Source organism: Lissotriton vulgaris, chromosome 2_1, assembly GCF_964263255.1.
Source record: "Lissotriton vulgaris chromosome 2_1, aLisVul1.2, whole genome shotgun sequence".
In the NCBI taxonomy this organism is placed as follows: Eukaryota; Metazoa; Chordata; class Amphibia; order Caudata; family Salamandridae; genus Lissotriton; species Lissotriton vulgaris.
In genome coordinates, this window is record NC_141687.1 from 95,023,852 (window position 1) to 95,047,559 (window position 23,708).

Consider the following 23,708-nt stretch of genomic DNA (forward strand, 5'->3'; position numbering starts at 1 on the left):
ATACATTTTCCCTTATTTAAATGTTTTCAGTACATTTGAGGTAATGCTATGAATCAGTAACTGTATTACTGCATCTGATAATCATAGCATGGCCTGTTGTCCTGGTTTTATTTGTGTGGACGTAGCACCCCCCTTTTGCTGGGTAAGAGTAACATTATATTTAAAATGCATAGAAACTGCAAAAAAGCAGTATGGACACCTTTAAAGAACAGGTGTCTCCAACCAGTCTATGGCCCAGTAGCTTGTTACCATCTTCAGAGTAGCTCATAGCCTTAAGTTATTTTTTTTAAATCCCACACTCCCATTTTTTGTTTTAACTAAAGGGAAGGCTGTGTTTATTTTACATTATTATCTACAGTCTGCATATAGGACTTGATAATGAGCAGTCCTCAGTCAAATTTATGAACCAGGGGTGAAGACTGAAGCACTGAGGTATTTAACACTTAAATAAGTAATTGTCAACTGAATATGGGATTGTGAGAACAAAATGATGTTTCTGAATGCTTTTAAATAATAGAATATGAAAATGAAAAGTTACCATAATGATTAAGTTAACTCTGCATTTGAATTATCTCCCGTTTCAAAGTGTTGCATGTACAAACAGCAGGCCTCTTGCTCCAGTAGTCAGTAGACACATTGCTATATTTATAAAGACAAATACAGTCCTCTTTTTTTAAATGGTAGAAATTCAAAGTGAAGAAATATATTTCTATGAAACATTGTCTTAATTTTTGTCTCCACTTTCAATTAAGCCAATTACATCTTAATGGTTTATGAATCATGGTTCTTTACTTTAAATTCCTCCCATTTAAACAAAATTGCTGTGTTTTTTTGTTATGAATATGGCACCTTGTCTGGAAGCAGGATGCCTTGTGTTTGTAAATGTGACTCTTGGAAATGGGATTGCATTTAAATAATGCGTTTTCGGGAATCCATACAAACATGAAGTTAACTCTTCAGTTTAACTTTCTCCTATTTCAAATTGTTGCCTGTACACACAGTAGACATCTTGCTCCCAGTGATAAGACATGGTGCCATATTTTTAACTGAAAAATACAGCCATTATTTTAAGTGGGGGAAATTCCATATCATGAACATTTTTGCAGAACGTTTTTAGCTTTAAATTTCTCCTATTTAAAACAATGGTTCTATGTTTGTCTGATACATGTAATGGTGCCATATATTACAAATGGTGTTCCTGTGCCACAAGTATATACAATATAGACTCTCAGTCTCCCATACTGATTTATCAGAAGGTGGTAAAGAGGAATGGGAGGGGCACCTGGACCCTTTAACCGACCAGCTTGAAGAACCGGACTGGCGGATGGACCTGGCTGGGGGCAGTGGCCTGGACACTTACCCTAACACTGGTTTGCTTTCTCCCCCTACCCTGACTACGGAGGAGGGAGCTTCCTACGCTGTGGTAGTGAGGAAGGCAGCCGAGGTCCTCGGCTTCCACCTCCCTTTGGTGGCAGTCAGGACTAACCACCTGACAGAGGTGCTTGAGCCTGCAGCTTCCACTTCTGAACCCATTTTGCCATTCAGTGAAGCCCTCACTGATGTCCTTCTGGGCACCTGGTCCCAGCCCAGCACAGGGGCTACTGTGGACAGGGCAATCGCCCGCGGCCACCACCCAGGCCATCCAGCGTTCCTGATGCAACATCCCTCCCCTGAGAGCTTGGTTGTATAAACCTCATATTCGAAAGGTTAATTTCTTTCTGCTCCCCCAGATAGTGAATCCAAGAAGCTGGACCATCTTGGGAAGAGGATGTTTTCTACCTCTAGCATTGCGGTTGGTGAATACCACTTGTCTCTTGGGCCGATACGCCCATAGTATCTGGGATATTGTTGCGGAGGTGCCGCCTCAGTGCCCGGGGAAGCCCTGGTCGTTCTCTACAAGGCAGTTGTGGACAGGAGAGATGCAGCCAAATTCACCATCCATTTTGGACTGGATACCACCAACTCACTCGGCAGAACAATTGTCACATTGGAGGCTCTCCGACGCTTCACTTTGTTGAGGACTTCTGGCTTCTCGCAGGATGTCCAATCATCTTTGATGGACATGCCCTTTAATGGCACCCGCCTTTTTGGCAACATGGCAGACTCAGCACTTGAAGGATTCTCGAGCTACAGCCAGATAGTTTCTGGTGTCCAAGAAGGACAAGGGCTTGTGTTCTATTGTTGACCTCTGGACTCTCAACTACTTCATCCGGAAGTAGAAGTTCGAAATGCTCACTTTGGCCCAGGTACTTTCTGCCCTTGAGCTAGGAGACTGGGTGGTAGCATTGGACATGCAGGGCGCTTATTAACATATCCTCGTCCTGTCTACCCACAGGCATTACTTACGGTTCATGGTGGACCATGAGCACTTTCAGTTTACTGTTCTCCCCTTTGGCCTCACCAGTGCCCCTCAGGTGTTCACAATGTTAATGGTATTACAGGGAATCTGCACATACACAGAACTATGCACAGGAAAGCAGGACCTCGGTGTGTAGTGGAGTACCAGAAAACCCACCTCGGTGCCCAGAATCCCAATCCGACTAGCCATAGTGTCTCATTCGTTCTTCATACTACAGCAAAGCTACCAATGATTAGACATCCTAGAACATGTTACTCCGTCCCTCTTAGGAATCGCGGGAAGAAGAACACTCTTTCGTTCAAACACTCCTGAGTAAATAGAGACACGGTATAGTTTAAAATGTTTATTTTAACTAACATGCTCTATAATGCAGTACACGAGCCGATACTAGCAGCAAAATGCATAGGAACAATAAAATCAGTATGGTTTCAATTCCATAAAGCATAAAAGGGAAACCCATATTATAATGACAGGGGAAACAGGGCTAGAGCACCTTACCACCCTCCCCGGGCTATAAACTAGTTTATTTTAATTATAGAAGACCTCTGGGCTGTGTCAGGGGGACCCCATACCTCCAATTTTAGATGCAAGGAATTACATCTCAGGACGAGCACAGGTCTTCTTCGTTGGAATGTGTAAGAACTGGGACCACCAGTTCTCCGGGGGGTAGCATGGCTCGAGCAGGAAGGCAGCCAGGGGCTTGCGTGTAAAGCAGCTTCTTAACACACTCATCCACTGAGACACGAAGTGGGCGCAATAATGGAGACCACACAAGTAGTTGTGTTCAAAAATCAAGATATTTTATGTAGGCTTTAGATCAAAGCAATTAATGCATCAGTAAATCATTAGCATTTCATTAGAGTACCTCATTAAAGCATTTCATGGAAGCCTTTTAAAATGCATTTCCTGTAAATGGTGAAACATTTCATTAAATACTTTCCGTAGAGCAGGAAACATCAAATAACACAGCCTGTCGCGTTATACTATTCAGCAGGCTAAAAGGGTACCTTCATAAACCCTAGACTAGCATTCAGAAAGCAATTATAAACATTTCTTCTTGTAAATATCAACAGTTTAGTAGCCAGAGTCAGATCATCAAAATAGTACTGGCATAAATCATTAAGGATCAGAATTCGACCCCCATCAGGAACTGTAGAAGCCCACCCCTGCAAGAAATTCAGTACAGGGAAAAGGTAACCACTTTATCAGCAGGCATGAACAATGCAGGCCACCTAAGACGGCCACTAAACACCATCAGTCAAAGACGGAATGATCTTATCCCCATGGGGCTTGAAACAGTTAACTCATCAGGGCCTGCTCTTCAGGCATGTACAGTACTTGGCCCAGCACCTCATGTACAAATCAGGCCCCACGACTGCTCGGGGCTCAATGGGGCCAACAGGGCCCAGTCACAGTGTTCCCCGGCGGAGGGGCGAACCCGGGGCCTATAACCGGCCTTCCGCCGCCTCCCCCGGGAGTTACCTTGGTACTTCGGCCCTCCGGGGCCCTTGCATTGGTACTGCTGAAGGAGAGGGGTTCCAACCTTCCCGAGGCCTCACTCGACCCGGCGCGGTGCAGGTGCAGCTTCAGGGCACCGGCGCCGGGGACGAGGCGAGGTCAGCATACGGGGCAGAACGGAGGGGGATTCCTGGCTCCACGGCCCCCTCCGCGACGAGATGGGGCTTCCCCGGGCACGGGGCTCAGCAAAGAAGGCCCGGGGAAGGCAGCCAATGACTGCGTGGCTGCGGCTGAAGCGCGGCCGGCGCTCCCGTCACGTGATACGGGCCACAGATGCTTTAGGCCCAACGAGGCCTGTGGTGCGCGATGCGGCGGCCCTCTCCTGGCCTACGGGGGCCGCCGAGGGTGACAGGATGAGGCGGTGCTCCACTCGGGCGCCGGGGCTCCAGACGGAGGGTGATTACCGGCCCAGCGCGGCCTATCGAGGATTCCGGTGGCCCTCTCCTGGCATACGGGGGCCGCCGAGGGGGGGTACACACGACCTCTGAGGAGATTCCTCGACGCCTCAGGGAGCGCAGACGGCTCCGGGCCGTGGCGGTGAGTCAACCTGAGCAGCGCTCTCGATTCCCCGAGCGCTACGGGGGCAAACACGCAGCCAAGGTAGTGCGCGGGTCAGAACAGCGCCGAGAAGCGCTTGAGGCACTCGATGTGGGGGGCGCTCCCCGGGGCACGGCAGGGCTCAGGGCAATAGGGATGTTCAGTCCAGGCAGTCTCTGACACAGCGCTGGTTAGGGGACCAGTTATAGCGTTTCAATTCATGCAGCAAATAGGCAGGCAGAATGTAAGGCAGAGAGAGTCAGTCAGGGGGGAGACAGGTGGGGCTGATAGGCCCACGGCAAGCAGGGGGGTGCGCAGAGCAGCACAGTCCAGTACCTGGTCGATCCCCCAGCAGTCTCTGGTCAAAGGAAAGTGGTCTTCTTGGTGCTGGGATGGTTCTGGGCCCTTAGAGATTAGTTTCTTGAAGTTGAAGAGGGGGTGGGGGGTGAGTTGGAGGCTGGATGAGTTTTCCTTAGTCACTGCAGATGGACCCTGGGGTTCCCTACCGCTGGGCCAGATCAGGGGGCTAGTCTAGGACACCTCACCCAGCTTAAGAGGCAGCACCTAAATCCTGTCACTCCCAGTAGCATAGGTTCCTAACTAGGCCCTCCCGCCTACAACTCCTGCGTGGGTTTCCCAGGTCAGTGATGCCCCAACTGACTGGAAAAAGTTTCCTCCCTTGCTTAAGTATGCCCAGGTCAGGTGACCACTCTCTAAGGCGGGAAAACCCAACTCCGCCTTTCTTCTGGAAGGTTCCAGGAGCTTCCCCACTCTACCTATGTACAGGGGATGGGTGGCTGGCATTGCAACATTGTATGGGGATCCAGCCTGCTCCTGGCAACTAGGGTGCTACACTAAAAGTCCACGCTGCAGTAGCAGGGGCCAGTGGCAGCCATGTTTGAAGTAGAGAGCACCTGCACCCTAACACAGTTCAGCCATGATAAGGTGCCCGAAGATCTAAGGGCCAACAAAAAGAAGGTGGGTAAATGAGGCAAGGGCAAAAAATAACACAGGGAAAGACCACCCTAGGGCTGACAGGTCTAACATGCGTCCCTCCCAGCTGAAAGTGGGGAGAGCTACCCAACCACTAGGGAGTTCTCGTCACTAAGGCGGAAAAACCGGGAGAGACCGTCAGCATTGACGTGGTCAGCTCCGGGCCAATGTTCCATCCTAAAGTCCATCCCCTGTAGGGAAATGGACCACTTTAGCAACTTAGGGTTTTCGCCTCTCATCTGCATGAGCCAGCGAAGGGGACGGTGGTCGGTTTGAACTAGGAAGTGAGAGCCAAAAAGGTATGGCCTCAGCTTCTTCAAAGCCCAGACCACAGCGAAGGCTTCTCGCTCAATGGTACTCTATCGCTGTTCCCGAGGGAGGAGTCTTCTGGAGATGAAGGCCACATGTTGGTCTTGGCCATCATCGCTGAGTTGCGACAGCACGGCGCCTACGCCATGCTCTGAGGCATCCGTCTGCACGATGAATTCTTTCTGGAAGTCCGGAGTGGCCGGCACCGGAGCGGTGCACATCGCGCGCTTCAGTGTTTCAAATGCCTCCTGGCAAGCAGCCGTCCAGATGACCTTTCGTGGCTGCTTTTTGGATGTCAACTCGGTCAAGGGGGCCACGATGGTGCCATAACCCTTGACGAACCTGCGGTAATAGCCAGTGAGGCCGAGGAAGGCTCGGACCTCAGTCTGAGTTTTGGGGAGCTCCCAGGCCATGATGGTCTCAATTTTGGCCTGGAGGGGTTGCACCTTACCCCCGCCCACCAGATGTCCCAGGTACATGACAGAGCCCTGTCCAATCTGGCACTTGCTAGCCTTGATGGTGAGGCTAGCGCGTTGCCACACCCGCAGCACCTCCTGGAGATGCTGCAGATGGTCCTCCCAGGTGCTACTGAAGACAGCTATGTCATCCAGGTACGCCGCTGAGAAGGACTCAAGGCCAGATAGCACCTGGTTCACCAACCGCTGGAAGGTGGCCGGAGCATTCTTGAGCCCGAAGGGCATCACTCGAAATTGAAAGTGGCCCTCAGGGGTGGAGAACGCTGTCTTCTCCTTCGCTCCATCGGCCATGGCAATCTGCCAGTACCCTGATGTCAAGTCGATGGTGCTGAGGTACTTGGCTGCTCCCAGTCGGTCAATCAGCTCGTCCACCCCTGGTATCGGGTGAGCATCTGTCTTGGTGACAGAGTTCAACCCCAGATAGTCCACACAGAACCAAAGTTCCGGTGTGGTGCCTTGTGGAGCCGCTTTCGGCACCAGCACAACCGGACTAGCCCACGGGCTGCTGGAGGGTTCGATCACTCCCAGCTCCAGCATCTTGGTCACCTGACCCTGGATGCTGTTCTTTACCTTTTCAGACAGCCGGTAAGACTTGGTTTTCACTGGCAGACTGTCCCCTGTGTCCACATCATGGGTACACAGATGAGTAATTCCAGGCGTGAGGGAGAACAACGAGGCGTGCAGTGCCAAGACCTGGCGGCAGTCCCTCTGTTGTTCTGGGGTCAAGGATGGGGAGAGGACAACTCCCTCCACTGAACCATCCTTCTCCTGAGCCGCTAGAAGGTCAGGAAGAGGCTCACTTTCCTCCTCCTCGCTCCCATCCGTCACCATGAGGAGAGCAAGCTCCGATCGCTCATGGTGAGGCTTCAGGCGGTTGACGTGGAGCACCCGATCGGGCTGACGGGGGGTCTTCAAGTCAATGACGTAGGTGGTCTGGCCTCGACGCTCCACAATCTCGTACAGACCAGTCCACCGGTCCTGGAGGGCACTAAGCTCCCCAGGCTCCATGACCCACATCTTCTGTCCAGCGTCCATCTCTACCGTCCGAGCGTTGCGGTCATACCACTCCTTCATGATGGCTTGGCTAGCCTCTAAGTTGTCTGAGGCTTCTTTCCACAGCTTGGCCATCTGGCTGCGGAACGCCAGCATGTAGCTAACAACATCACGGGGAAGCTTCTTCAAAGTCTTCTCCCACCCCTCTTTGACCAGACTGAGGGGTCCTCTAATGGGATGGCCATAGAGCAATTCGAAGGGGCTGAACCGACTCCCTTCTGGGGTACCTCGCGGTACGAGAACAGCAGGCAAGGGAGGAGGATGTCCCATTTCCTCCTCAAGTCTTCTGGCAGGCTCCGGATCATCCCCTTCAAGGTCTTATTGAAGCGCTCTACGAGCCCGTTAGTCTGGGGGTGGTAAGGAGTGGAGAACCGATAGGTCACTCCGCACTCCTTCCACATGGCCAGCATGTAGGCCGACATGAAATTTGTGCCCCTGTCCGACGCCACGACCTTGGGGAATCCCACTCGGGTGAATATCCCCATCAGGGCCCGCGCCACCACAGGTGCAGTAACGGTCCCCAGAAGGATGGCCTCCGGGTACCGAGTGCGTGTTCCACTAACACCAGGATGAACCGATGTCCCGAAGAGGTTGGAGGGTCCAACGGCCCAATGATGCCAATACCAACCCGCTCGAAAGGGGTCCCGACCACCGGGAGTGGTTCCAATGGGGCCTTCACCTTGGTCCCCGTCTTGCCACTGGCCTGGCAAGTCTTGCAGGTCTTGCAATAGGTGTCAGAGGCAACTCTCATCCTGGGCCAATAAAAATGTCAGACGAGCCTCGCAAAGGTCTTGTCCTGGCCCAGGTGTCCGGCTAAGGGTATCTCATGTGCCAGTTCCATCAAAAAGGCCCCGGTAACACTGGGGGACCACTAAGGCCCTCGAGGATCCATGCACCGGAACCCTTGGCTCACTGTACAGGAGATATAGAAAACAAGGTGGTCCTCGATATTGATTCAAACAAAAATATATAAGTATAAATTATGTCTTATTTGTGCGATTAAATCCAAACACATTGACTAAAGCAAAGGGAGGGAGATATATTAGCATTGATATTATTTATAAACACATTGAATGCAATGAAAAACAGTACCCAAAAATAGCAATTAAAGCTAAACAGAAAAGATGGGTTTTAGCCACACTGTGTATTCTTGTTATACCAAGATTTGTATATTTATTTACATCATCATAAAACAAATATATACGGCGCACAGGACTGTCAGAGTACAGTCAGAAAAGAAAAAGGGGTGCTCTTGTGATTTTGAAGAGGAAGGAAAGGAGAGATAATTATTATAATGTATAATAATAATATTTACACAAAAAAGGGGCGGAAGCTATCCGCTGTAATATGAGCCTGTCCACATCAATTAAAAAAGGGGATAAAGTTAGGGTGTCGGGCATGTCAATGTTGAGTAGGCCTGGGTCTTCCTGAGTGTCCGCCTCTCCTTGTGTGACCTGTTCCTCCTCCTCTCTCTCCCCTGGGTGGGCCCTTACCCATGCCCTCAAGGCAGTACGGAGCTCTTCTTTGACAGCTCTCGTCCCCACAGGCACCCCCATCCCCTGACAAAACTCCCTTAACTGCACTACCGTGTACCTATCAAGGTCAGCCAGCTGGAACTCCATTTTGTCAGGTGGGGACCCAGATAACCTGAAAGAAAAACTCTAGGACGTAGGCAACAATGCTGGGTCAACACAGGTTCCTACACGCTTTGCAGACTTAGACACTGGTGGGCAATTTGAGTTAGCTTGTAGCACCATAGGTGTCCACTTAATTGCAGCGCACTCTATCCCACTGGAGGGTGTTAGGTAGCTACAGGTCCTGGATCCCACCGCTCGCCACCAATGTAAGAACTGGGACCACCAGTTCTCCGGGGGGTAGCATGGCTCGAGCTGGAAGGCAGCCAGGGGCTTACGTGTAAAGCAGCTACTTAACACACTCATCCACTGAGACACGAAGTGGGCGCGATAATGGAGACCACACCAGTAGTTGTGTTCAAAAATCAAGATCTTTTATGTAGGCTTTAGATCAAAGCAATTAATGCATCAGTAAATCATTAGCATTTCAATAGAGTACCTCATTAAAGCATTTCATTGAAGCCTTTTAAAATGCATTTCCTGTAAATGGTGAAACATTTCATTAAATACTTTTCATAGAGCAGGAAACTTCAAATAACACAGCCTGTCGCGTTATACTATTCAGCAGGCTAAGGGGGTACCTCCATAAACCCTAGACTAGCATTCAGAAAGCAATTATAAACATTTCTACTTGTAAATATCAACAGTTTAGTAGCCAGAGTCAGATCATCAAAATAGTACTGGCATAAATCATTAAGGATCAGAATTCGACCCCCATCAGGAACTGTAGAAGCCCACCCCTGCAAGAAATTCAGTACAGGGAAAAGATAACCACTTTATCAGCAGGCATGAACAATGCAGGCCACCTAAGACAGCCACTAAACACCATCAGTCAAAGACAGAATGATCTTATCCCCATGGGGCTGGAAACAGTTAACTCTTCAGGGCCTGCTCTTCAGGCATGTACAGTACTTGGCCCAGCACCTCATGTACAAATCAGGCCCCACGACTGCTCGGGGCTCAATGGGGCCAACAGGGCCCAGTCACAGCGTTCCCCGGGGGAGGGGCGAACTCGGGGCCTACAACCGGCCTTCCGCCCGCCTCCCCTGGGGGTTACCTTGGTACTTCGGCCCTCCGGGCCCTTGCGTTGGTACTGCCGAAGGAGAGGGGTTCCAACCCTCCCGAGGCCTCACTCGACCCGGCGCGGTGCAGGTGCAGCTTCAGGGCACCGGCGCCGGGGACGAGGCAGAACAGAGGGGGCTACCTGGCTCCACGGGCCCCTTCGCGACGAGATGGGGTTTCCCCGGGCGCGGGGCTCAGCAAAAAAGGCCCGGGGCAGGCAGCCAATGACTGCGCGGCGGGGGCGCGGCCGGCGCTCCCGTCACGTGATACGGGCCACAGATGCTTCAGGCCAAACGCGGTCTGTGGTGCGCGATGCGGCGGCCCTCTCCTGGCCTACAGAGGGACTGCCTAGGGTGACAGGATGAGGCGGTGCTCCACTCAGGCGACGGGGCTCCAGATGGAGGGTGATTACCGGCCCAGCGTGGCCTATTGAGGATTCCGGCGGCCCTCTCCTGGCATACGGGGGCCGCCGAGGGGGGTACACATGACCTCTGAGGAGATTCCTCGACGCCTCAGGGGGCGCAGACGGCTCCGGGCCGTGGCGGTGAGTCAATCTGAGCCGCGCTCTTGATTCCCCGAGCGCTACGGGGGCAAACACGCAGCCAAGGTAGCGCATGGGTCAGAACAGCGCCGAGAAGCGCTTGAGGCACTCGATGTGGGGGCGCTCCCCGGGGCACGGCAGGGCTCAGGGCAATAGCGATGTTCAGTCCAAGCAGTCTCTGACACAGCGCTGGTTAGGGGACCAGTTATAGCGCTTCCAATTCATGCAGCAAATAGGCAGGCAGAATGTAAGGCAGAGAGAGTCAGTCAGGGGGGAGACAGGTGGGGCTGATAGGCCCATGGCAGGCAGGGGGGTGCGCAGAGCAGCACAGTCCAGTACCTGTTTGATCCCCCAGCAGTCTCTGGTCAAAGGAAAGTGGTCTTCTTGGCGCTTGGATGGTTCTGCGCCCTTACAGATTAGTTTCTTGAAGTTGAAGTGGGGGGGTGAGTTGGAGGCTGGATGAGTTTTCCTCAGTCACTGCAGATGGACCCTGGGGTTCCCTACCGCTGGGCCAGATCAGGGGGCTAGTCTAGGACACCTCACCCAGCTTAGGAGGCAGCACCTAAATCCTGTCACTCCCAGTAGCATAGGTTCCTAACTAGGCCCTCCCGCCTAAAACTCCTGCGTGGGTTCCCCAGGTCAGTGATGCCCCAACTGACTAGAAAAAGTTCTCTCCCTTGCTAAAGTATGCCCAGGTCAGGTGACCACTCTCTAAGGCGGGAAAACCCAACTCCGCCTTTCTTCTGGAAGGTTCCTGGAGCTTCCCCACTCTACCTATGGACAGGGGATGGGTGGCTGGCATTGTAACATTGTATGGGGATCCAGCCTGCTCCTAGCAACTAGGGTGCTACACTAAAAGTCTATGCTGCAGTAGCAGGGGCCAGTGACAGCCATGTTTGAAGTAGAGAGCACCTGCACCCTAACACAGTTCAGCCATGATAAGGTGCCCGAAAACCTAAGGGCCAACAAAAAGAAGGTGGGAAAAATGAGGCAAGGGCAAAAAAAAAAGACCACCCTAGGGCTGACAGGTCTAACAGAATGAATCTCTCCAAGTGCCTTTTCATGCATGCTGTGCCATATTAAAATCACCCGACTTTCAGTACTGTAGCTGTGTTCTATGTTGTGTTATTTATGGGTTTGGGACTGACCAAAGTGAATCAACAGCATACATTGTTTTTCGACCTTGAACACACTGTGCAGACAAGGAGCACAGTGTACAGCTAAATGTGTGAAAGTCAGATAGTTCTCATGCGAAAATGCACCAGCAGTCTATCCACGAGAATAAAGCCATATAGTAACGCGTGCAAAAGCGGCAAAATGGCTGCTAAGCATATAATAACTAATGCTAACTTAGCAATGTCTGCAGTAAATCCCATGACCCCACTACAATGGCGGTGGTCGCAGTTCATCTGCTCAGATCAGGGGTACCAGTCTTCCCCTATCTCGAAGACTGGCTGTTGAAGGCGGGCTCGTCCCTAGGCTGTCGTCTCCCACCTCCAGACCTCCAGACTAAAGCGGACCGCCCACACTTGGGGTTCACTATCAACTTGCCAAAGTCACACAAGTTCCCTCTCAGAAGCTCCCTTTCTTCGGGTGGTTTTTGACACACTGCAGTTTCAGGCCTATCCTCCCGAGCAGTGACTCCAGGATATTCGGGCTATGATGCTGATGTTTCAGCCTATATCCTGGGTTTCAGTGAAAATGACTCAGAGGCTGCTGAGCCTCATGGCCTGAAGGCCTCATGGCCTCCTGCATCCTGCTGGTGGATAATGCCAGATGGCATATGCAGGCTCTGCAGTGGGACCTTTAGTTCCAGTGGGCGCAGCATCAGAGAAATTTTCTGACTACGTCCAGATCGTCGATGGAACTGCTCAACAACTGAAGTGGTGGCTAGCAAACCAAGATTGGGTCTGAGGTAGATCCCTCTCCCTTCCCCAACCAGATCAAATGATGGTGACAGATGCATCACTCCTGGGATGGGATAGCCACCTGGGAGAAATGGAGATCAGAGGCTTCTTCTTTCCAGTGGAGCCCAGTCTCCATATCAACCTTCTGGAGCTCTCGGCGATCAGACTGGCACTAAAAGCATACCTTCCCTCTCTCAAAGGGAACGTGGTGCAAGTGTTCACAGACAACACAACTGACATGTGAAATTGCAACAGACAGGGTGGGGTGGGGTGGTAGACCCTTTGTCAGGAGACTCTCTGCCGCTAGACATAGCTGGAACATTAGGACACCCTGATGGTTCAACACCTGGCGGGTTCTCTGAACGCCGGAGTGGTCGGACTCAGCCCTAGGTGCCTGGTCAATCACGAATCGCGTCTACAACCAGAGGTGGTGCTAGGTCTCTTTCAGCGGTGGGGAGAGCCTTGGTTAGATCTGTTCACCTCCAAAGAGAACAAGCAACGTCTGCAGTATTGCACGTTTAAGTTTCCAAGGCAGTGCTCGCTCAGCAACACTTTTCGTCATGTGTGGAGCTTCGGCCTCCTTTACGCCTGTCTGCCTATACCACTGCTGCCCAGAGTGCTCAAGCGGGCTCCAGTCATTCTTGTGTCTCTGTATTGGGCACAAAGACTCTGACCTTCTGAGCATGGCTGTCAATCCCCCGATCAGACTGCTCCTTCAGGAGGATCTTCTGTCGCAGTAGCAGGGGATGGTTCTTCACTCAAATCTGTCCAGTCTCCACCTCCCTCCGAGGAGATTGAGAGGCAGCAGTTGACAGCTTTCGACCTTTCACCCGAAGTCTGTGATGTCATCTTGGCCGCCAAGTATATAACAGTGAGCAACCCGATATACCCTTGAGGGCTTGGGTATGAATTTGGAAGGGTAGGAGATGCCTCCAAGGGAATTTGTTCAATATATTGATGAATTACTTAAAAACACTTTTATAGGACAAATCAATGGTCCTAGCATCCAATGACTCAATGCTCATATAGTCTACTGAATAATACACATCAATGTTCAACAAAAACGTACATCACATAAAAACAAAGAAAAAAGAACAGGTGTATATGAAAATCTTGATTTTATCAAAAAAATTAAGGGGCACATGAAGTTGTAGTACAAATATATATGAACAGGCCTACAGGAAGAACAATGATGTGAACAATCTTATACTCTGTAGGTCCTGTTAACACCTTTCCTATTACATAAATTTATCAATTGGATAAGGAAAAAGCGAAGGTCGACGTTTCGGTCTCCTTTGTATGTATCTGTGAGACCATCTTCAGGACTGGTGAAATAATATTTGTAATACCCTCTATTATTGCGAGATTCGAATTAAACAATTCACTGGTGAGGAAGTGTAGATTTAAAAATTCAGCGATAGTCAGAGCTGCCATTCCGTTATAAATCACCCAGAATTAGAGCTTGGCATTGGTTCGAAATTGAAAAGATGTTCTCCTTCTTTCGATCTTGTAAACGTCCAGTTGGACTTTGTAGCGGTAATTGTGGTGTAGACTGTCACTACTAAATAATGCAGTTTGCTGGATATATAGACTGACGCACACCGATCTTAGTTCTGTTATAATAGTCTCGATGTGGGTAGAGTAGACGGCCAATCACACAGTGCAGTCTGATCATTCGGATATAGCGTCTGTCAACCGTAACGCCAAGAGCGTTCTGAGTCAGTCCCTTACTGACTCAGTTTTCTTTGTTTTTATGTGATGTACGTTTTTGTTGAACATTTATGTGTATTATTCAGTAGACTATATGAGCATTGAGTCATTGTAAGATAGGACCATTGATTTGTCCTATAAAAGTGTTTTTAAGTAATTCATCAATATATTGAACAAATTCCCTTGGAGGCATCTTGGCCGCCAAGCATACCTCCACAAAAATGGTATACTCGTGTAGATGGAACAAATTTGTGGCATGGTGCACAGCAAAGGCTGTTCAACCCCTTACTGCACTCTGTCAGAGGTTCTTGTGCACATACTTTCTTTGGCCCAGCAGGGCTCTGGTTTGGGTACCTTAAAAGGTGATCTTGCAGCCATCTCTGCCTTTCTACGACTGCCAGATTGGCCTTCTTTATTCAAATCTCCCATTGGTAGTAGGTTCTTACTCATTTGTTTCCTCCGTCTCCCTTCATAATGCCCCAATGGGATTTACATTTTGTTTTAAACTTTCTTATGTGTGCTCCCTCCGAGCCGCTACATAATTGTCCTCTCAGGCTGCTGACTCTCAAAACTGATTTCCTTATTACCATCACCTCTGCTGGTAGAGTTAGCCAGCTTCAGGCTCTATCTTCCAAGCCTCCTTTTCTGTCTGTCCATCCGGATAAAGTGGTGCTTCAAACAAAAGCTTTGTTCCTTCTGAAAGTGGTCACTCCCTTTCATTTGGGACAATCAATCACTCTGCCCACTTTTTACCCGCCCTGGCATCCCTCCGCCGTTTGTACCCAAAACATTCATTGTCTTTTTATCTTGATTGTACGAAAGACTTCTGGGTGTATGATCAACTCTTCATTGGTTATGTGGGCGCCAAGAAAGGTCAGGCTGTGCAAAAATAGACTATCTGTCGATGGTTGTCCTCTGCATTAAGATATGCTATGCATTGGCAAAATAGGAACCTTCTGTGATATTGCATGCTCACTCCACTAGAGCTACAGCGGCAACCACTGCATTAGCACATACAGTCTCACTCCTTGATATCTGTCAGGAGTGATGTGAACATTTCTGCACACGGTTACCAGACACTGCTGCCTAAACCGCCAAGTCTGGAGGGATGGGTACTTTGCCCATTCAGTCTTCCAGGACCTCCGGATGTGATCTTGGTTCGTAGACCCTCCTCCATGGATGTTATTGCTGGGGTAGCTATTCTAAGGTAAGGAATCTACAACGAGTAGTCTCTATCAGATGAACAAGTTACTTGCCTTCGGTAACAATGTATCTGGTAGAGACATATATTACTTGTAGATTCCTTACTGCCTCACCCATCCTCTCCGCTCTAGGGATAGGGACTTCCCTACAGGGCCCTTGCTTGGATGCACCAGGGGTCAGTGGTTTCATGGCACTGCGCTTCTGACATGGAAAGTCATTTTAAGAACTGACTACAGCACACATGGGCAGCATCTATATAGGTTCCACAATGTTATCCCTGTGCCCATGATACTGATGATGGACGCAAAGAAGACTGTCACCTATCGACAAACAAGGGTACTGCTGATGAAAAATCTCCAGATCCAGATTGACACCTGGGGGAAATTCTAAGGTAAGGAATCTACAACTAATAAATGTCTCTACCAGATACATCGTTACAGAAGGTAAGTAACTTGTTCTTTGAAGACTCCTGCTATAGTGTAGTGACAGGGGAGAATGTTGAATCTTTGCTTTGGAGGGTGGATCCTCCCCGGTGAGACACGTCTATCGCACTTGGATCGTGCCAACGTCCGCGGATTTGTCGGGAGTTGGATGCTCTCCTGTGCTTTTCCTGTGAGCTGGTTAATGCTCACACTTTCCCATGCCAGCCCACATCTGCTTTGGCCAGCTCCCCTCAAGAAACTGCTCTTGGTTTTTAAGCTGTTAAATCTACATCAATAGTAAGTTGCCAACCAACATAATTATCAGGTGGTCACTGTCTACTGTGTAATTAACACAGAGAGCCATGAGAGGTGGTAGGATTGCATGAATCCCGCTTGAGTAAGTAGTCTTGTAAAGGAATGGACCTAAGATTAACATTTGAGAAAATAGTAAGAGTAACAGAGGCATTTAAAGACTGATTTTGAGCTGCCTGCTGCATACTAAACTTAATGAAGCCAATGCTAACACAGATTTTAGTTCCTGTAATTTATAGTAAATTGCCAATATATTAAGTAATGAAACATACAGACAAGAGGATGAGGTGCTTTGGTGCCCAGTTAGTAATCCCAGTGTGGATGCAGTGCTGGCATCGTTGTGAGCTGTAGTGCATAGACTGCAGAATATTGTGGGATCTGGGACATCAAACAACAAAAGCATAGAAGATAGAGTAGCTGACACGGATTAGTGCACATAGAGCTGGAGCGATGGTGTGGACTCGGATACAGGCATGTATTAGTAAAGTGATGGCGTAGCAAAACACGATTGTGGAAGACACTGTTAGTGACACCAAGTTTTAGAGTGGTGGTGTGTTTGTACATGAGTGCAGAAGACACTAATGGAGGATTAAAGCGGTAGGGTGATGTGCAGCAGCACAGTGAGGGTGTAGTTGCATGCAAGTGTGGAAGACACTGTTAGGGGCACACAAAACTAGAATAGTCTATGTATGTGAGTGCAGAAGACACTAATAGAGGAATACAGCGGTAGAGCAATGTGCCGCAGCAGAGCGATAGGATAGTTGCATGCAAGTGTGGAAGATACCAACAGTCACACAGTCCTGGAGTGGTGGTGTAGTTCTGTGCAAGACATCGACAGTCACACAGACCTAGAGTGGCTGTGTGGTTGTGTGCAAGACACCGACAGTCACACAGACCTAGAGTGGTGGTGTGTTTGTGTGCACGTGTGGAAGACAACGACAGTCACACAGCCGTAGAGTGGTGCTGTGGTTGTGTGCAAGACACCGACAGTCACACAGACCTAGAGTGGTGGTGTGGTTGCGTGCAAGACACCGACAGTCACACAGACCTAGAGTGGTGGTGTGGTTGCGTGCAAGACACCGACAGTCACACAGACCTAGAGTGGTGGTGTGGTTGTGTGCAAGACACCGACAGCCACACAGACCTAGAGTGGTGGTGTGGTTGCGTGCACGTGTGGAAGACACCGACAGTCACAAAGCCGTGGAGTGGTGGTGTGGTTGCGTGCACGTGTGGGAGACACCGACAGTCCCACGACCGTAGAGTAGTGATGTGGTTGCGTGTACGTGTGGAAGACACCGACAGTCACACAGTCCTAGAGTGGTGGTGTGATAGTGTGCAAGTATGGATGACACCGATAGTCACACAGTATAGAGTGATGGTGTGGTTGCACGTGATTATGGAAAACACTGACATTGCCACTCTGCTAAAGGGCTCATAGAGGCGAACAGCTGTAGAATCAATACACAAGTTCCTCAGCACGAACAGCTCCAGTGTAAAATGGAGTGCCACAGAAAAGTGTACAATACTATAGACTCATCGCAATGTAGCAGATTTTCAAGGATGTCATTGTGTTTGTTTCAAGAATAAAGACACATTTAACTAAAATAGACTAGGAATGCAATCTGTTTTGGGGAGAATATTAAGATGATTTACCCAGGAATGCCTTGAATAATGGGGTCTTCATTTTCCATGGGAACTAACAAGCCTCCCTTTCACTTCAGCTTCAGAGAAAAAGGCACATTGGGAACGACATTGTGGCCATTATATTTCAAGAGGAGAACACTCCATTTGTGCCAGACATGATCGCCTCAAACTTCCTGCACGCGTACATTGTCGTGCAGGTGGAAGACCCCGAAGCAGACACCACCTCTTACAAGGTAAGATTTCTCTCAGCCTCTTCTTTGCATACCAGTCTACATGAGCCATAGTTATGACCACCGAGAGGCCCCAGAGGCCAGCGATTAATTCTATGTATTTGCATCATGTATTTAAGAACATTATATCACATGCAGTACACACTGATTTGAGTCTGGGTGCAGGCCTCTATCGTGTGGGTTAACTAAGTGTCCTCTGGCTGAGGAGGCAGTGAGGTGAACAGCTCAGCTTTAGGAGTCTTTTTGAATAAGGTCAAGCATGGGAATGACATTCTGCCAAGAGCCAGTTGGTTCCACAGCATTGAAGCCAGAAGAAAGAATCAACAGCTATGTGAATGGAAGCAAAGACCCACAACCTATTTGAGGGAACAGTGAGCAGGAGCTGGTTGGCAGACAGTTTTTTTTATTGAGGTCAACAAGGAAACACTTTGGTGTCCATTTAGACATTTGCAGAGGGAGGTAGTATTCGTGGTCTGCAAAAAGCCCTGTGTCACCCCCAGGCTCCATGTACAACCTCTTTTTTTCCACCCAGCACTCACCATGTAGTGACAGTGTTTGCCGTCCAATTCCTATATCACTATCCAGGGAGAATGGACAGCAGTGGGACTATAGTTGGGCTCCACAGCTCAGGGCTGGGGGCAGCCTCCAGCAGCTCTCTCTCTGATGTGCAGAGAGTCTCTAGGGATTCCACCAGAATGTCAGTTTGAGAAGAGGCAGGCAGGTCACATCACCCCTTGTAACCAACATAATCAACTGCATTGGAGGTTGCAAAATGGTATACAAAGTATTTGCCTAAGGATTATTGGGTGTCTCCAAAAAGCCCTCAACAGGAAACATCCTTTACAACGCATGCAATACATCGCATGCCTTTACAACCCAAGTCATTACAACTTTCTGTAGGGGGTAGAAAGTGTTGGATTTGTTGGATTTTCAATCCACCACCTTCCTTACTGTTGCACACATTGGAGTTGGAATAGTGAATTATACTATTCCAAACTCCAGAAACCCCCTACAGCAAGTGGTTGTAACGACTTGCATTGTAATGGCATGTGATGTAACAACGCATCATTGTAACGACTTGCGTTGTAATGGCATGTGTAGAAAACGCATGCGTTGTAACAAGCGCTATTACCCTCAACCACATCCATCTGTCCATGCACGGTTGTTGGGAAGGGCATGAGGATTCCGCAAGGTCTAGAGATGCTGGCACCTCTGACGTGGTGTCTGCGGGCAACTAAGTGGGTCATTAGCATGGCGGGCGGATCGCCACCGCCCGACCGTCAGTGGTGATCCGCCCGCCAGAACACCCCGCCGGTCGGCTTGTTACCCCCGCCACATTAGCATGTCGGGGGGTACCGCAGCAGATAGAAAGACCGTCGGCCGCTTTTCCGCCAGTAGGCAATCGTCCCGATTGCCTACCGGGCGGAAAAGGCCCATAATATGGTGGACCACAATTATGATGTGGCATTTTCAATGCCTTTCCAGGGTGGAGACTCCACCATAGAAAGGCATGCAGTTTTCTTTGGGGCCCGTTACCGGCCCACAGGGGGGTGAGGGGCTGCCCTTGGGGGGTACCCAAGGTACCCCCAACATTGGCATGCACAAGGTGGCATGCACCGCACAGAATGGAGGGGGAGAACGTTTGAGATAAAAAAGAATGTCTATATTCTATACAAAACTTCATGAGCGCTGTCCATGGGTTGTGATGTAGACAAAATATGCCCATTTTGAGGGTTTCTGCATCAATCCCGCTACTTCCCATCTGCTCCCCTAACAAATCACTGGCCATTGTAGATGGGGACCACTAAGACTCATTGACCAGTATACATATGGGGATGATATTAAAACAGGGGTGGAAGGAAAGCCCAAGGACCCTTAGACAACTCATTGGAGTAAACATGCACACTTTAAACAAGTGGTTAGTGATATGCATCATTATGTTTTACTGTGAGGATAATGTCGCATAGACCCCAATTAGTGACCTATGCACATGATGCATGATTTCTTTCTATTTAAGCTTAGGCTGACTGCATAATGTTCTCTCTTAAGACACTCAGTTCTGGCTTATGCTTTGAGCAGAACAGGTCTTTCAGGAACTGAGAGCTGTGTGTGCCCTGCAGCTTCTTGTTGTGCGCTTCTAAGGTTCACCCCATAACTCTAGAAACTGGAAGAACAACACACTGGAGCTTCTCATACGTGAGGGGATACCCTGTGTGTGATCTTTCTACAAACAACTACCAAGACGTATTACACAAAAAACTCGGAAATCTCAATGTAATTATCAGTGTTATATTTAAAATCATATTCACTATTTCATGCACCCATATATAGAAGCACGTCCATAAGCGGCCAGGGTGGGATACGAGGGACTCCAGGCTGACTCTGTGCTCTCTACTCATTGGCACTAATGCAATCACGAAAGCTGAAATACTGAGTATATGTGTAGACATCAGTAGACCACACTAGACACTTTCATCCATGGGTCCGGCCAACTTAATAAATGCTGTCTCGGTGTCTGCATGGTCCAATGTATCACTTTAGTTGCCCACTGAAGAGACCTCTTATTCTATGGAATCCATCTTAATATCTATAGTAGATTTTTAACACATCACTACACTGAGCCGGCTTCATGCATTTGCATTGTGTCTGTGGTGCAGAACGTAATATGGAGGCCCATGTTCAGCCTCCCCTCTGCATTCTTTCACATTTCAAACCGGTTTAGGGTGACCAGATTTAATTAAAAAAGAAACCAAAAAAACCTGGATATTTCACTGAAATAGAATCTGCTAGGTGGCACAGAATGACAGCACGCCTCGAACTAGAAAAGCAGTCGAGGTACTGAGGAATTAAATAAAGTGTAATTTTTAAACTCACAATCACACCTGGTAATACAATTCCTTTCTGAGAACAGCTGCTAACTTGTCGTTCTCTGGAACATATAAAAACGTGCAGTGGTGGCTGGTGACATTTGAAAGTGGTGAGGCGTAAAATTATTGGTGTACTGCACTGCGGCGAGCGGGCGTAGCAAGTGAGCCCGAAAACCTACAGGGGGCTCGGGGGCGGAGTTTCTTCCCCCGAGAAAATTTTGGCAAAAGAGTGGACAAATGGTGCATTTTCAAGCAAATTTGAGAAAGCAGGAAGGTTAATAAAGCAATACGATTGAATTATTTATGATTTAAGAAATTGCAAATTTTTATGAGCTATAGAGGTGATGGAGATATGTTGCTCCGGAAATATATAGTGTTACCATTTTACAAAGTGTGCATAAAGATTACAATAAAAAAATGTGAAACCTGTGGACAAAAAAAAGATTATTGCTGTATTCCTTAAGGTATCAAGACAAAGGTATCAGAGGGCTTTACATGAGCACAAGTTGCCTTACAGCGGGACACTTCATATATTAGGCATAGGGAGATTGAGTGATTTGCGCATAATCTCAGGATGTTTGAGCCTCCACCAGACTCCAAGCCAGCCTCTCAGGCTTAGGGACAAAAGGTGGCCTTTGGCCTAATTAGGAATCAAACTCCTAGTAATTCTGTTTCTAAATATACGCTTGAAGCTACCTTGAACTGGATCTACAGTATGCCTGCTTGTCTTTATGGATGCCCGCTGCCATTGACTACCACATATACAGAGCCACAAACTTTTTCATGTGTAGATTCAGAAATATAGACAACTGGTGCAATGGCATATTCATCCGTTAACACAGGCAGTTCTCAATCTCTGTGTTTTATTAACTTCATGCTGTCAATGGCATGCTGTCTGCTTAAAGGTACATTCTATACTAAAAATATGTGTGGCTGAAAGAGCCGTATAGGAGAGAGGTGGCCTTATATGTTCTTTGGTAAACCCTTAAAAGTAGTAGGGTGACTCCCTAACAGCACAAGCCTTATCACTGCGAGAACAACTTTCCCAATTCCTTACAAAGCTTTCTCTGTCTCTATCCATTGCTGGGCACCAAATATCTCTTTCTGTGTCCTCCTCCTCTTCCTGTTTTTTGTATTTGGCACAGAATGACAGCCGATTGAGTAGGAAACTCACATTCCGGTACAAATTACTCCAGAAAGATCTTTATTTGTTCTAAATTGACATTTTATTAATGATACACTGAGGTGGTAATGTGCAATGAAGCTTGCATGTGTGGCCTCTCATAATCTTGTTTTGCCGCTGCATGTTCATATAAAGCAGTGTGCTCGAGCGGCCCCTGTGTCTGTGCGCTTGTCGAAACATTCATCCAACTTTAAATCGAGGACTAATGTCAATTTCAATAAATCAAAGCCGTTAAAAGCATTGTTGAAAGCAGACCTTGCCCAGGTAACTGAAAGGAAAACTCCTCCCCCTACTCTATTCTATGAAGGCGCAGGTCAGTGAAAGGAAATCTCCTCCCCTTACTCTCTATTCAATGCAGTGCCTATTCAGCCCAGCCCTGACTCATCAGACTGCTGGAGCCAAGGCCCTCTCCAGCCCCCTGTCACTCACAAACCAGACATGGAATACGCAAACCTAGCAGAGTCATGCTGGATGGTTAGGCAAGAAAATACCTACTTTCAAAAAGTGGTATTTTTAAACACACAATGTAAAAATCACCCACACTAAAAGATGTATTTTAACATTCTGAGTTCAAGAATACTAAACTCATTCTTCTACCTTGTTTCCTGAGTCAGTTAGGATTATAAGATGTTATAATGAAACTGCCCATTCTGGCCTAAGGAAGCAGGTACCCTTGCAATTGTGAAAAACGAAATTGGCTATAATTCACTACCAGGACATGCCGCACACATACGGGCATGTCCTACCTTTTACATACAATGCACCCTGCCCTTGGGCCTACCTTAGGGGTGACTAATGTGTAGAAAAGGGAAGGTTTAGGGGCTGGCAAGTGGGTGCATTTGCCAACTCAACATGGCAGTCCTGGACTGCAGGTTTCAAAAAAGGGGAGGCGAGAGGACACTGTTTAACCACTCAAGGTAGTGGAAGGTCCAGTAGCAGCTTAGTGTCAGTACTGAGTACTGGAGATACAAATCAAAAAGGAGGGTTGCTGCACTGTTCCTGGAGAAAGAAGAGGGGGGGGGGGGAGAGTTTTTTCCTGGCGTGACCAAGGGTGATCAATGGTACCCTGGGGCATCCATTATGTTGGATGTATTTGCCTCACACACCCCGAGGAGTGTCATGCTTCATCATCGGCGGTTGCTCCTCGTCGGGGAGGCGGTGCAATCCCCGACGGGCACACCTCAGAGAGGGGCTGTTTGGCGGAGATCTTTTTTCCAACTGCCTTTTGGTGAAGTGGGGGTATGTGGGCAGGGTGGTGTGTTCCTGTGATCAGGTGGTTAAAATGTAACAAGGGGTACCGGAATCGACTTTATTCTGGGGGTCCCCTGGCTACAGTTAAAAGGTGGGGCTAGTATCCTAGGTGTCAACTAGTTATGTTGCGTGAACCTAGAGGAGACTAGAAGTGCATGTGGTCAACATGTTTCTCGCTAATGGTATCTTAACCGCGATTCTTCAGGACCAAAGTGAAAACAACAACATGCTAGTATCATATGTGTTGTATTGTTACCTTAGTGGATCCTCCTATGCCTATACATGAAGAAAGGATAAGGAAACATTAATTTGAACAAAAATGCAAGTCACAACAATGCCAGGGAGAAAAATATATACATTTGCTTACATGCTGGCGGTATTGAAGGTGATTTTACCTATCCACCGCATGCCACGTGTGTTGAGTGTGCAATATAAAGGTGAAGAGCACACACTATAACTGAGACTGTGACTGGGACTGTGATCAGTGAGGGTGATGG

At 48.6% G+C, this 23,708-nt stretch overlaps 1 protein-coding gene across 4 annotated transcripts in view; it reads left to right on the forward strand.

Annotated features, from left to right (window-relative positions):
* The window catches only part of RAP1GAP2 (RAP1 GTPase activating protein 2), a 1,533,685-nt gene that overhangs the window by 1,395,292 nt on the left and 114,685 nt on the right, over positions 1-23,708 (forward strand). For all 4 annotated transcript variants that reach the window (XM_086954529.1, XM_086954528.1, XM_086954531.1 and 1 more), the window contains one exon: positions 17,758-17,913. In XM_086954529.1, the coding sequence (XP_086810655.1) occupies positions 17,758-17,913 (156 nt within the window). The remainder of the gene's footprint in view (positions 1-17,757; positions 17,914-23,708) is intronic.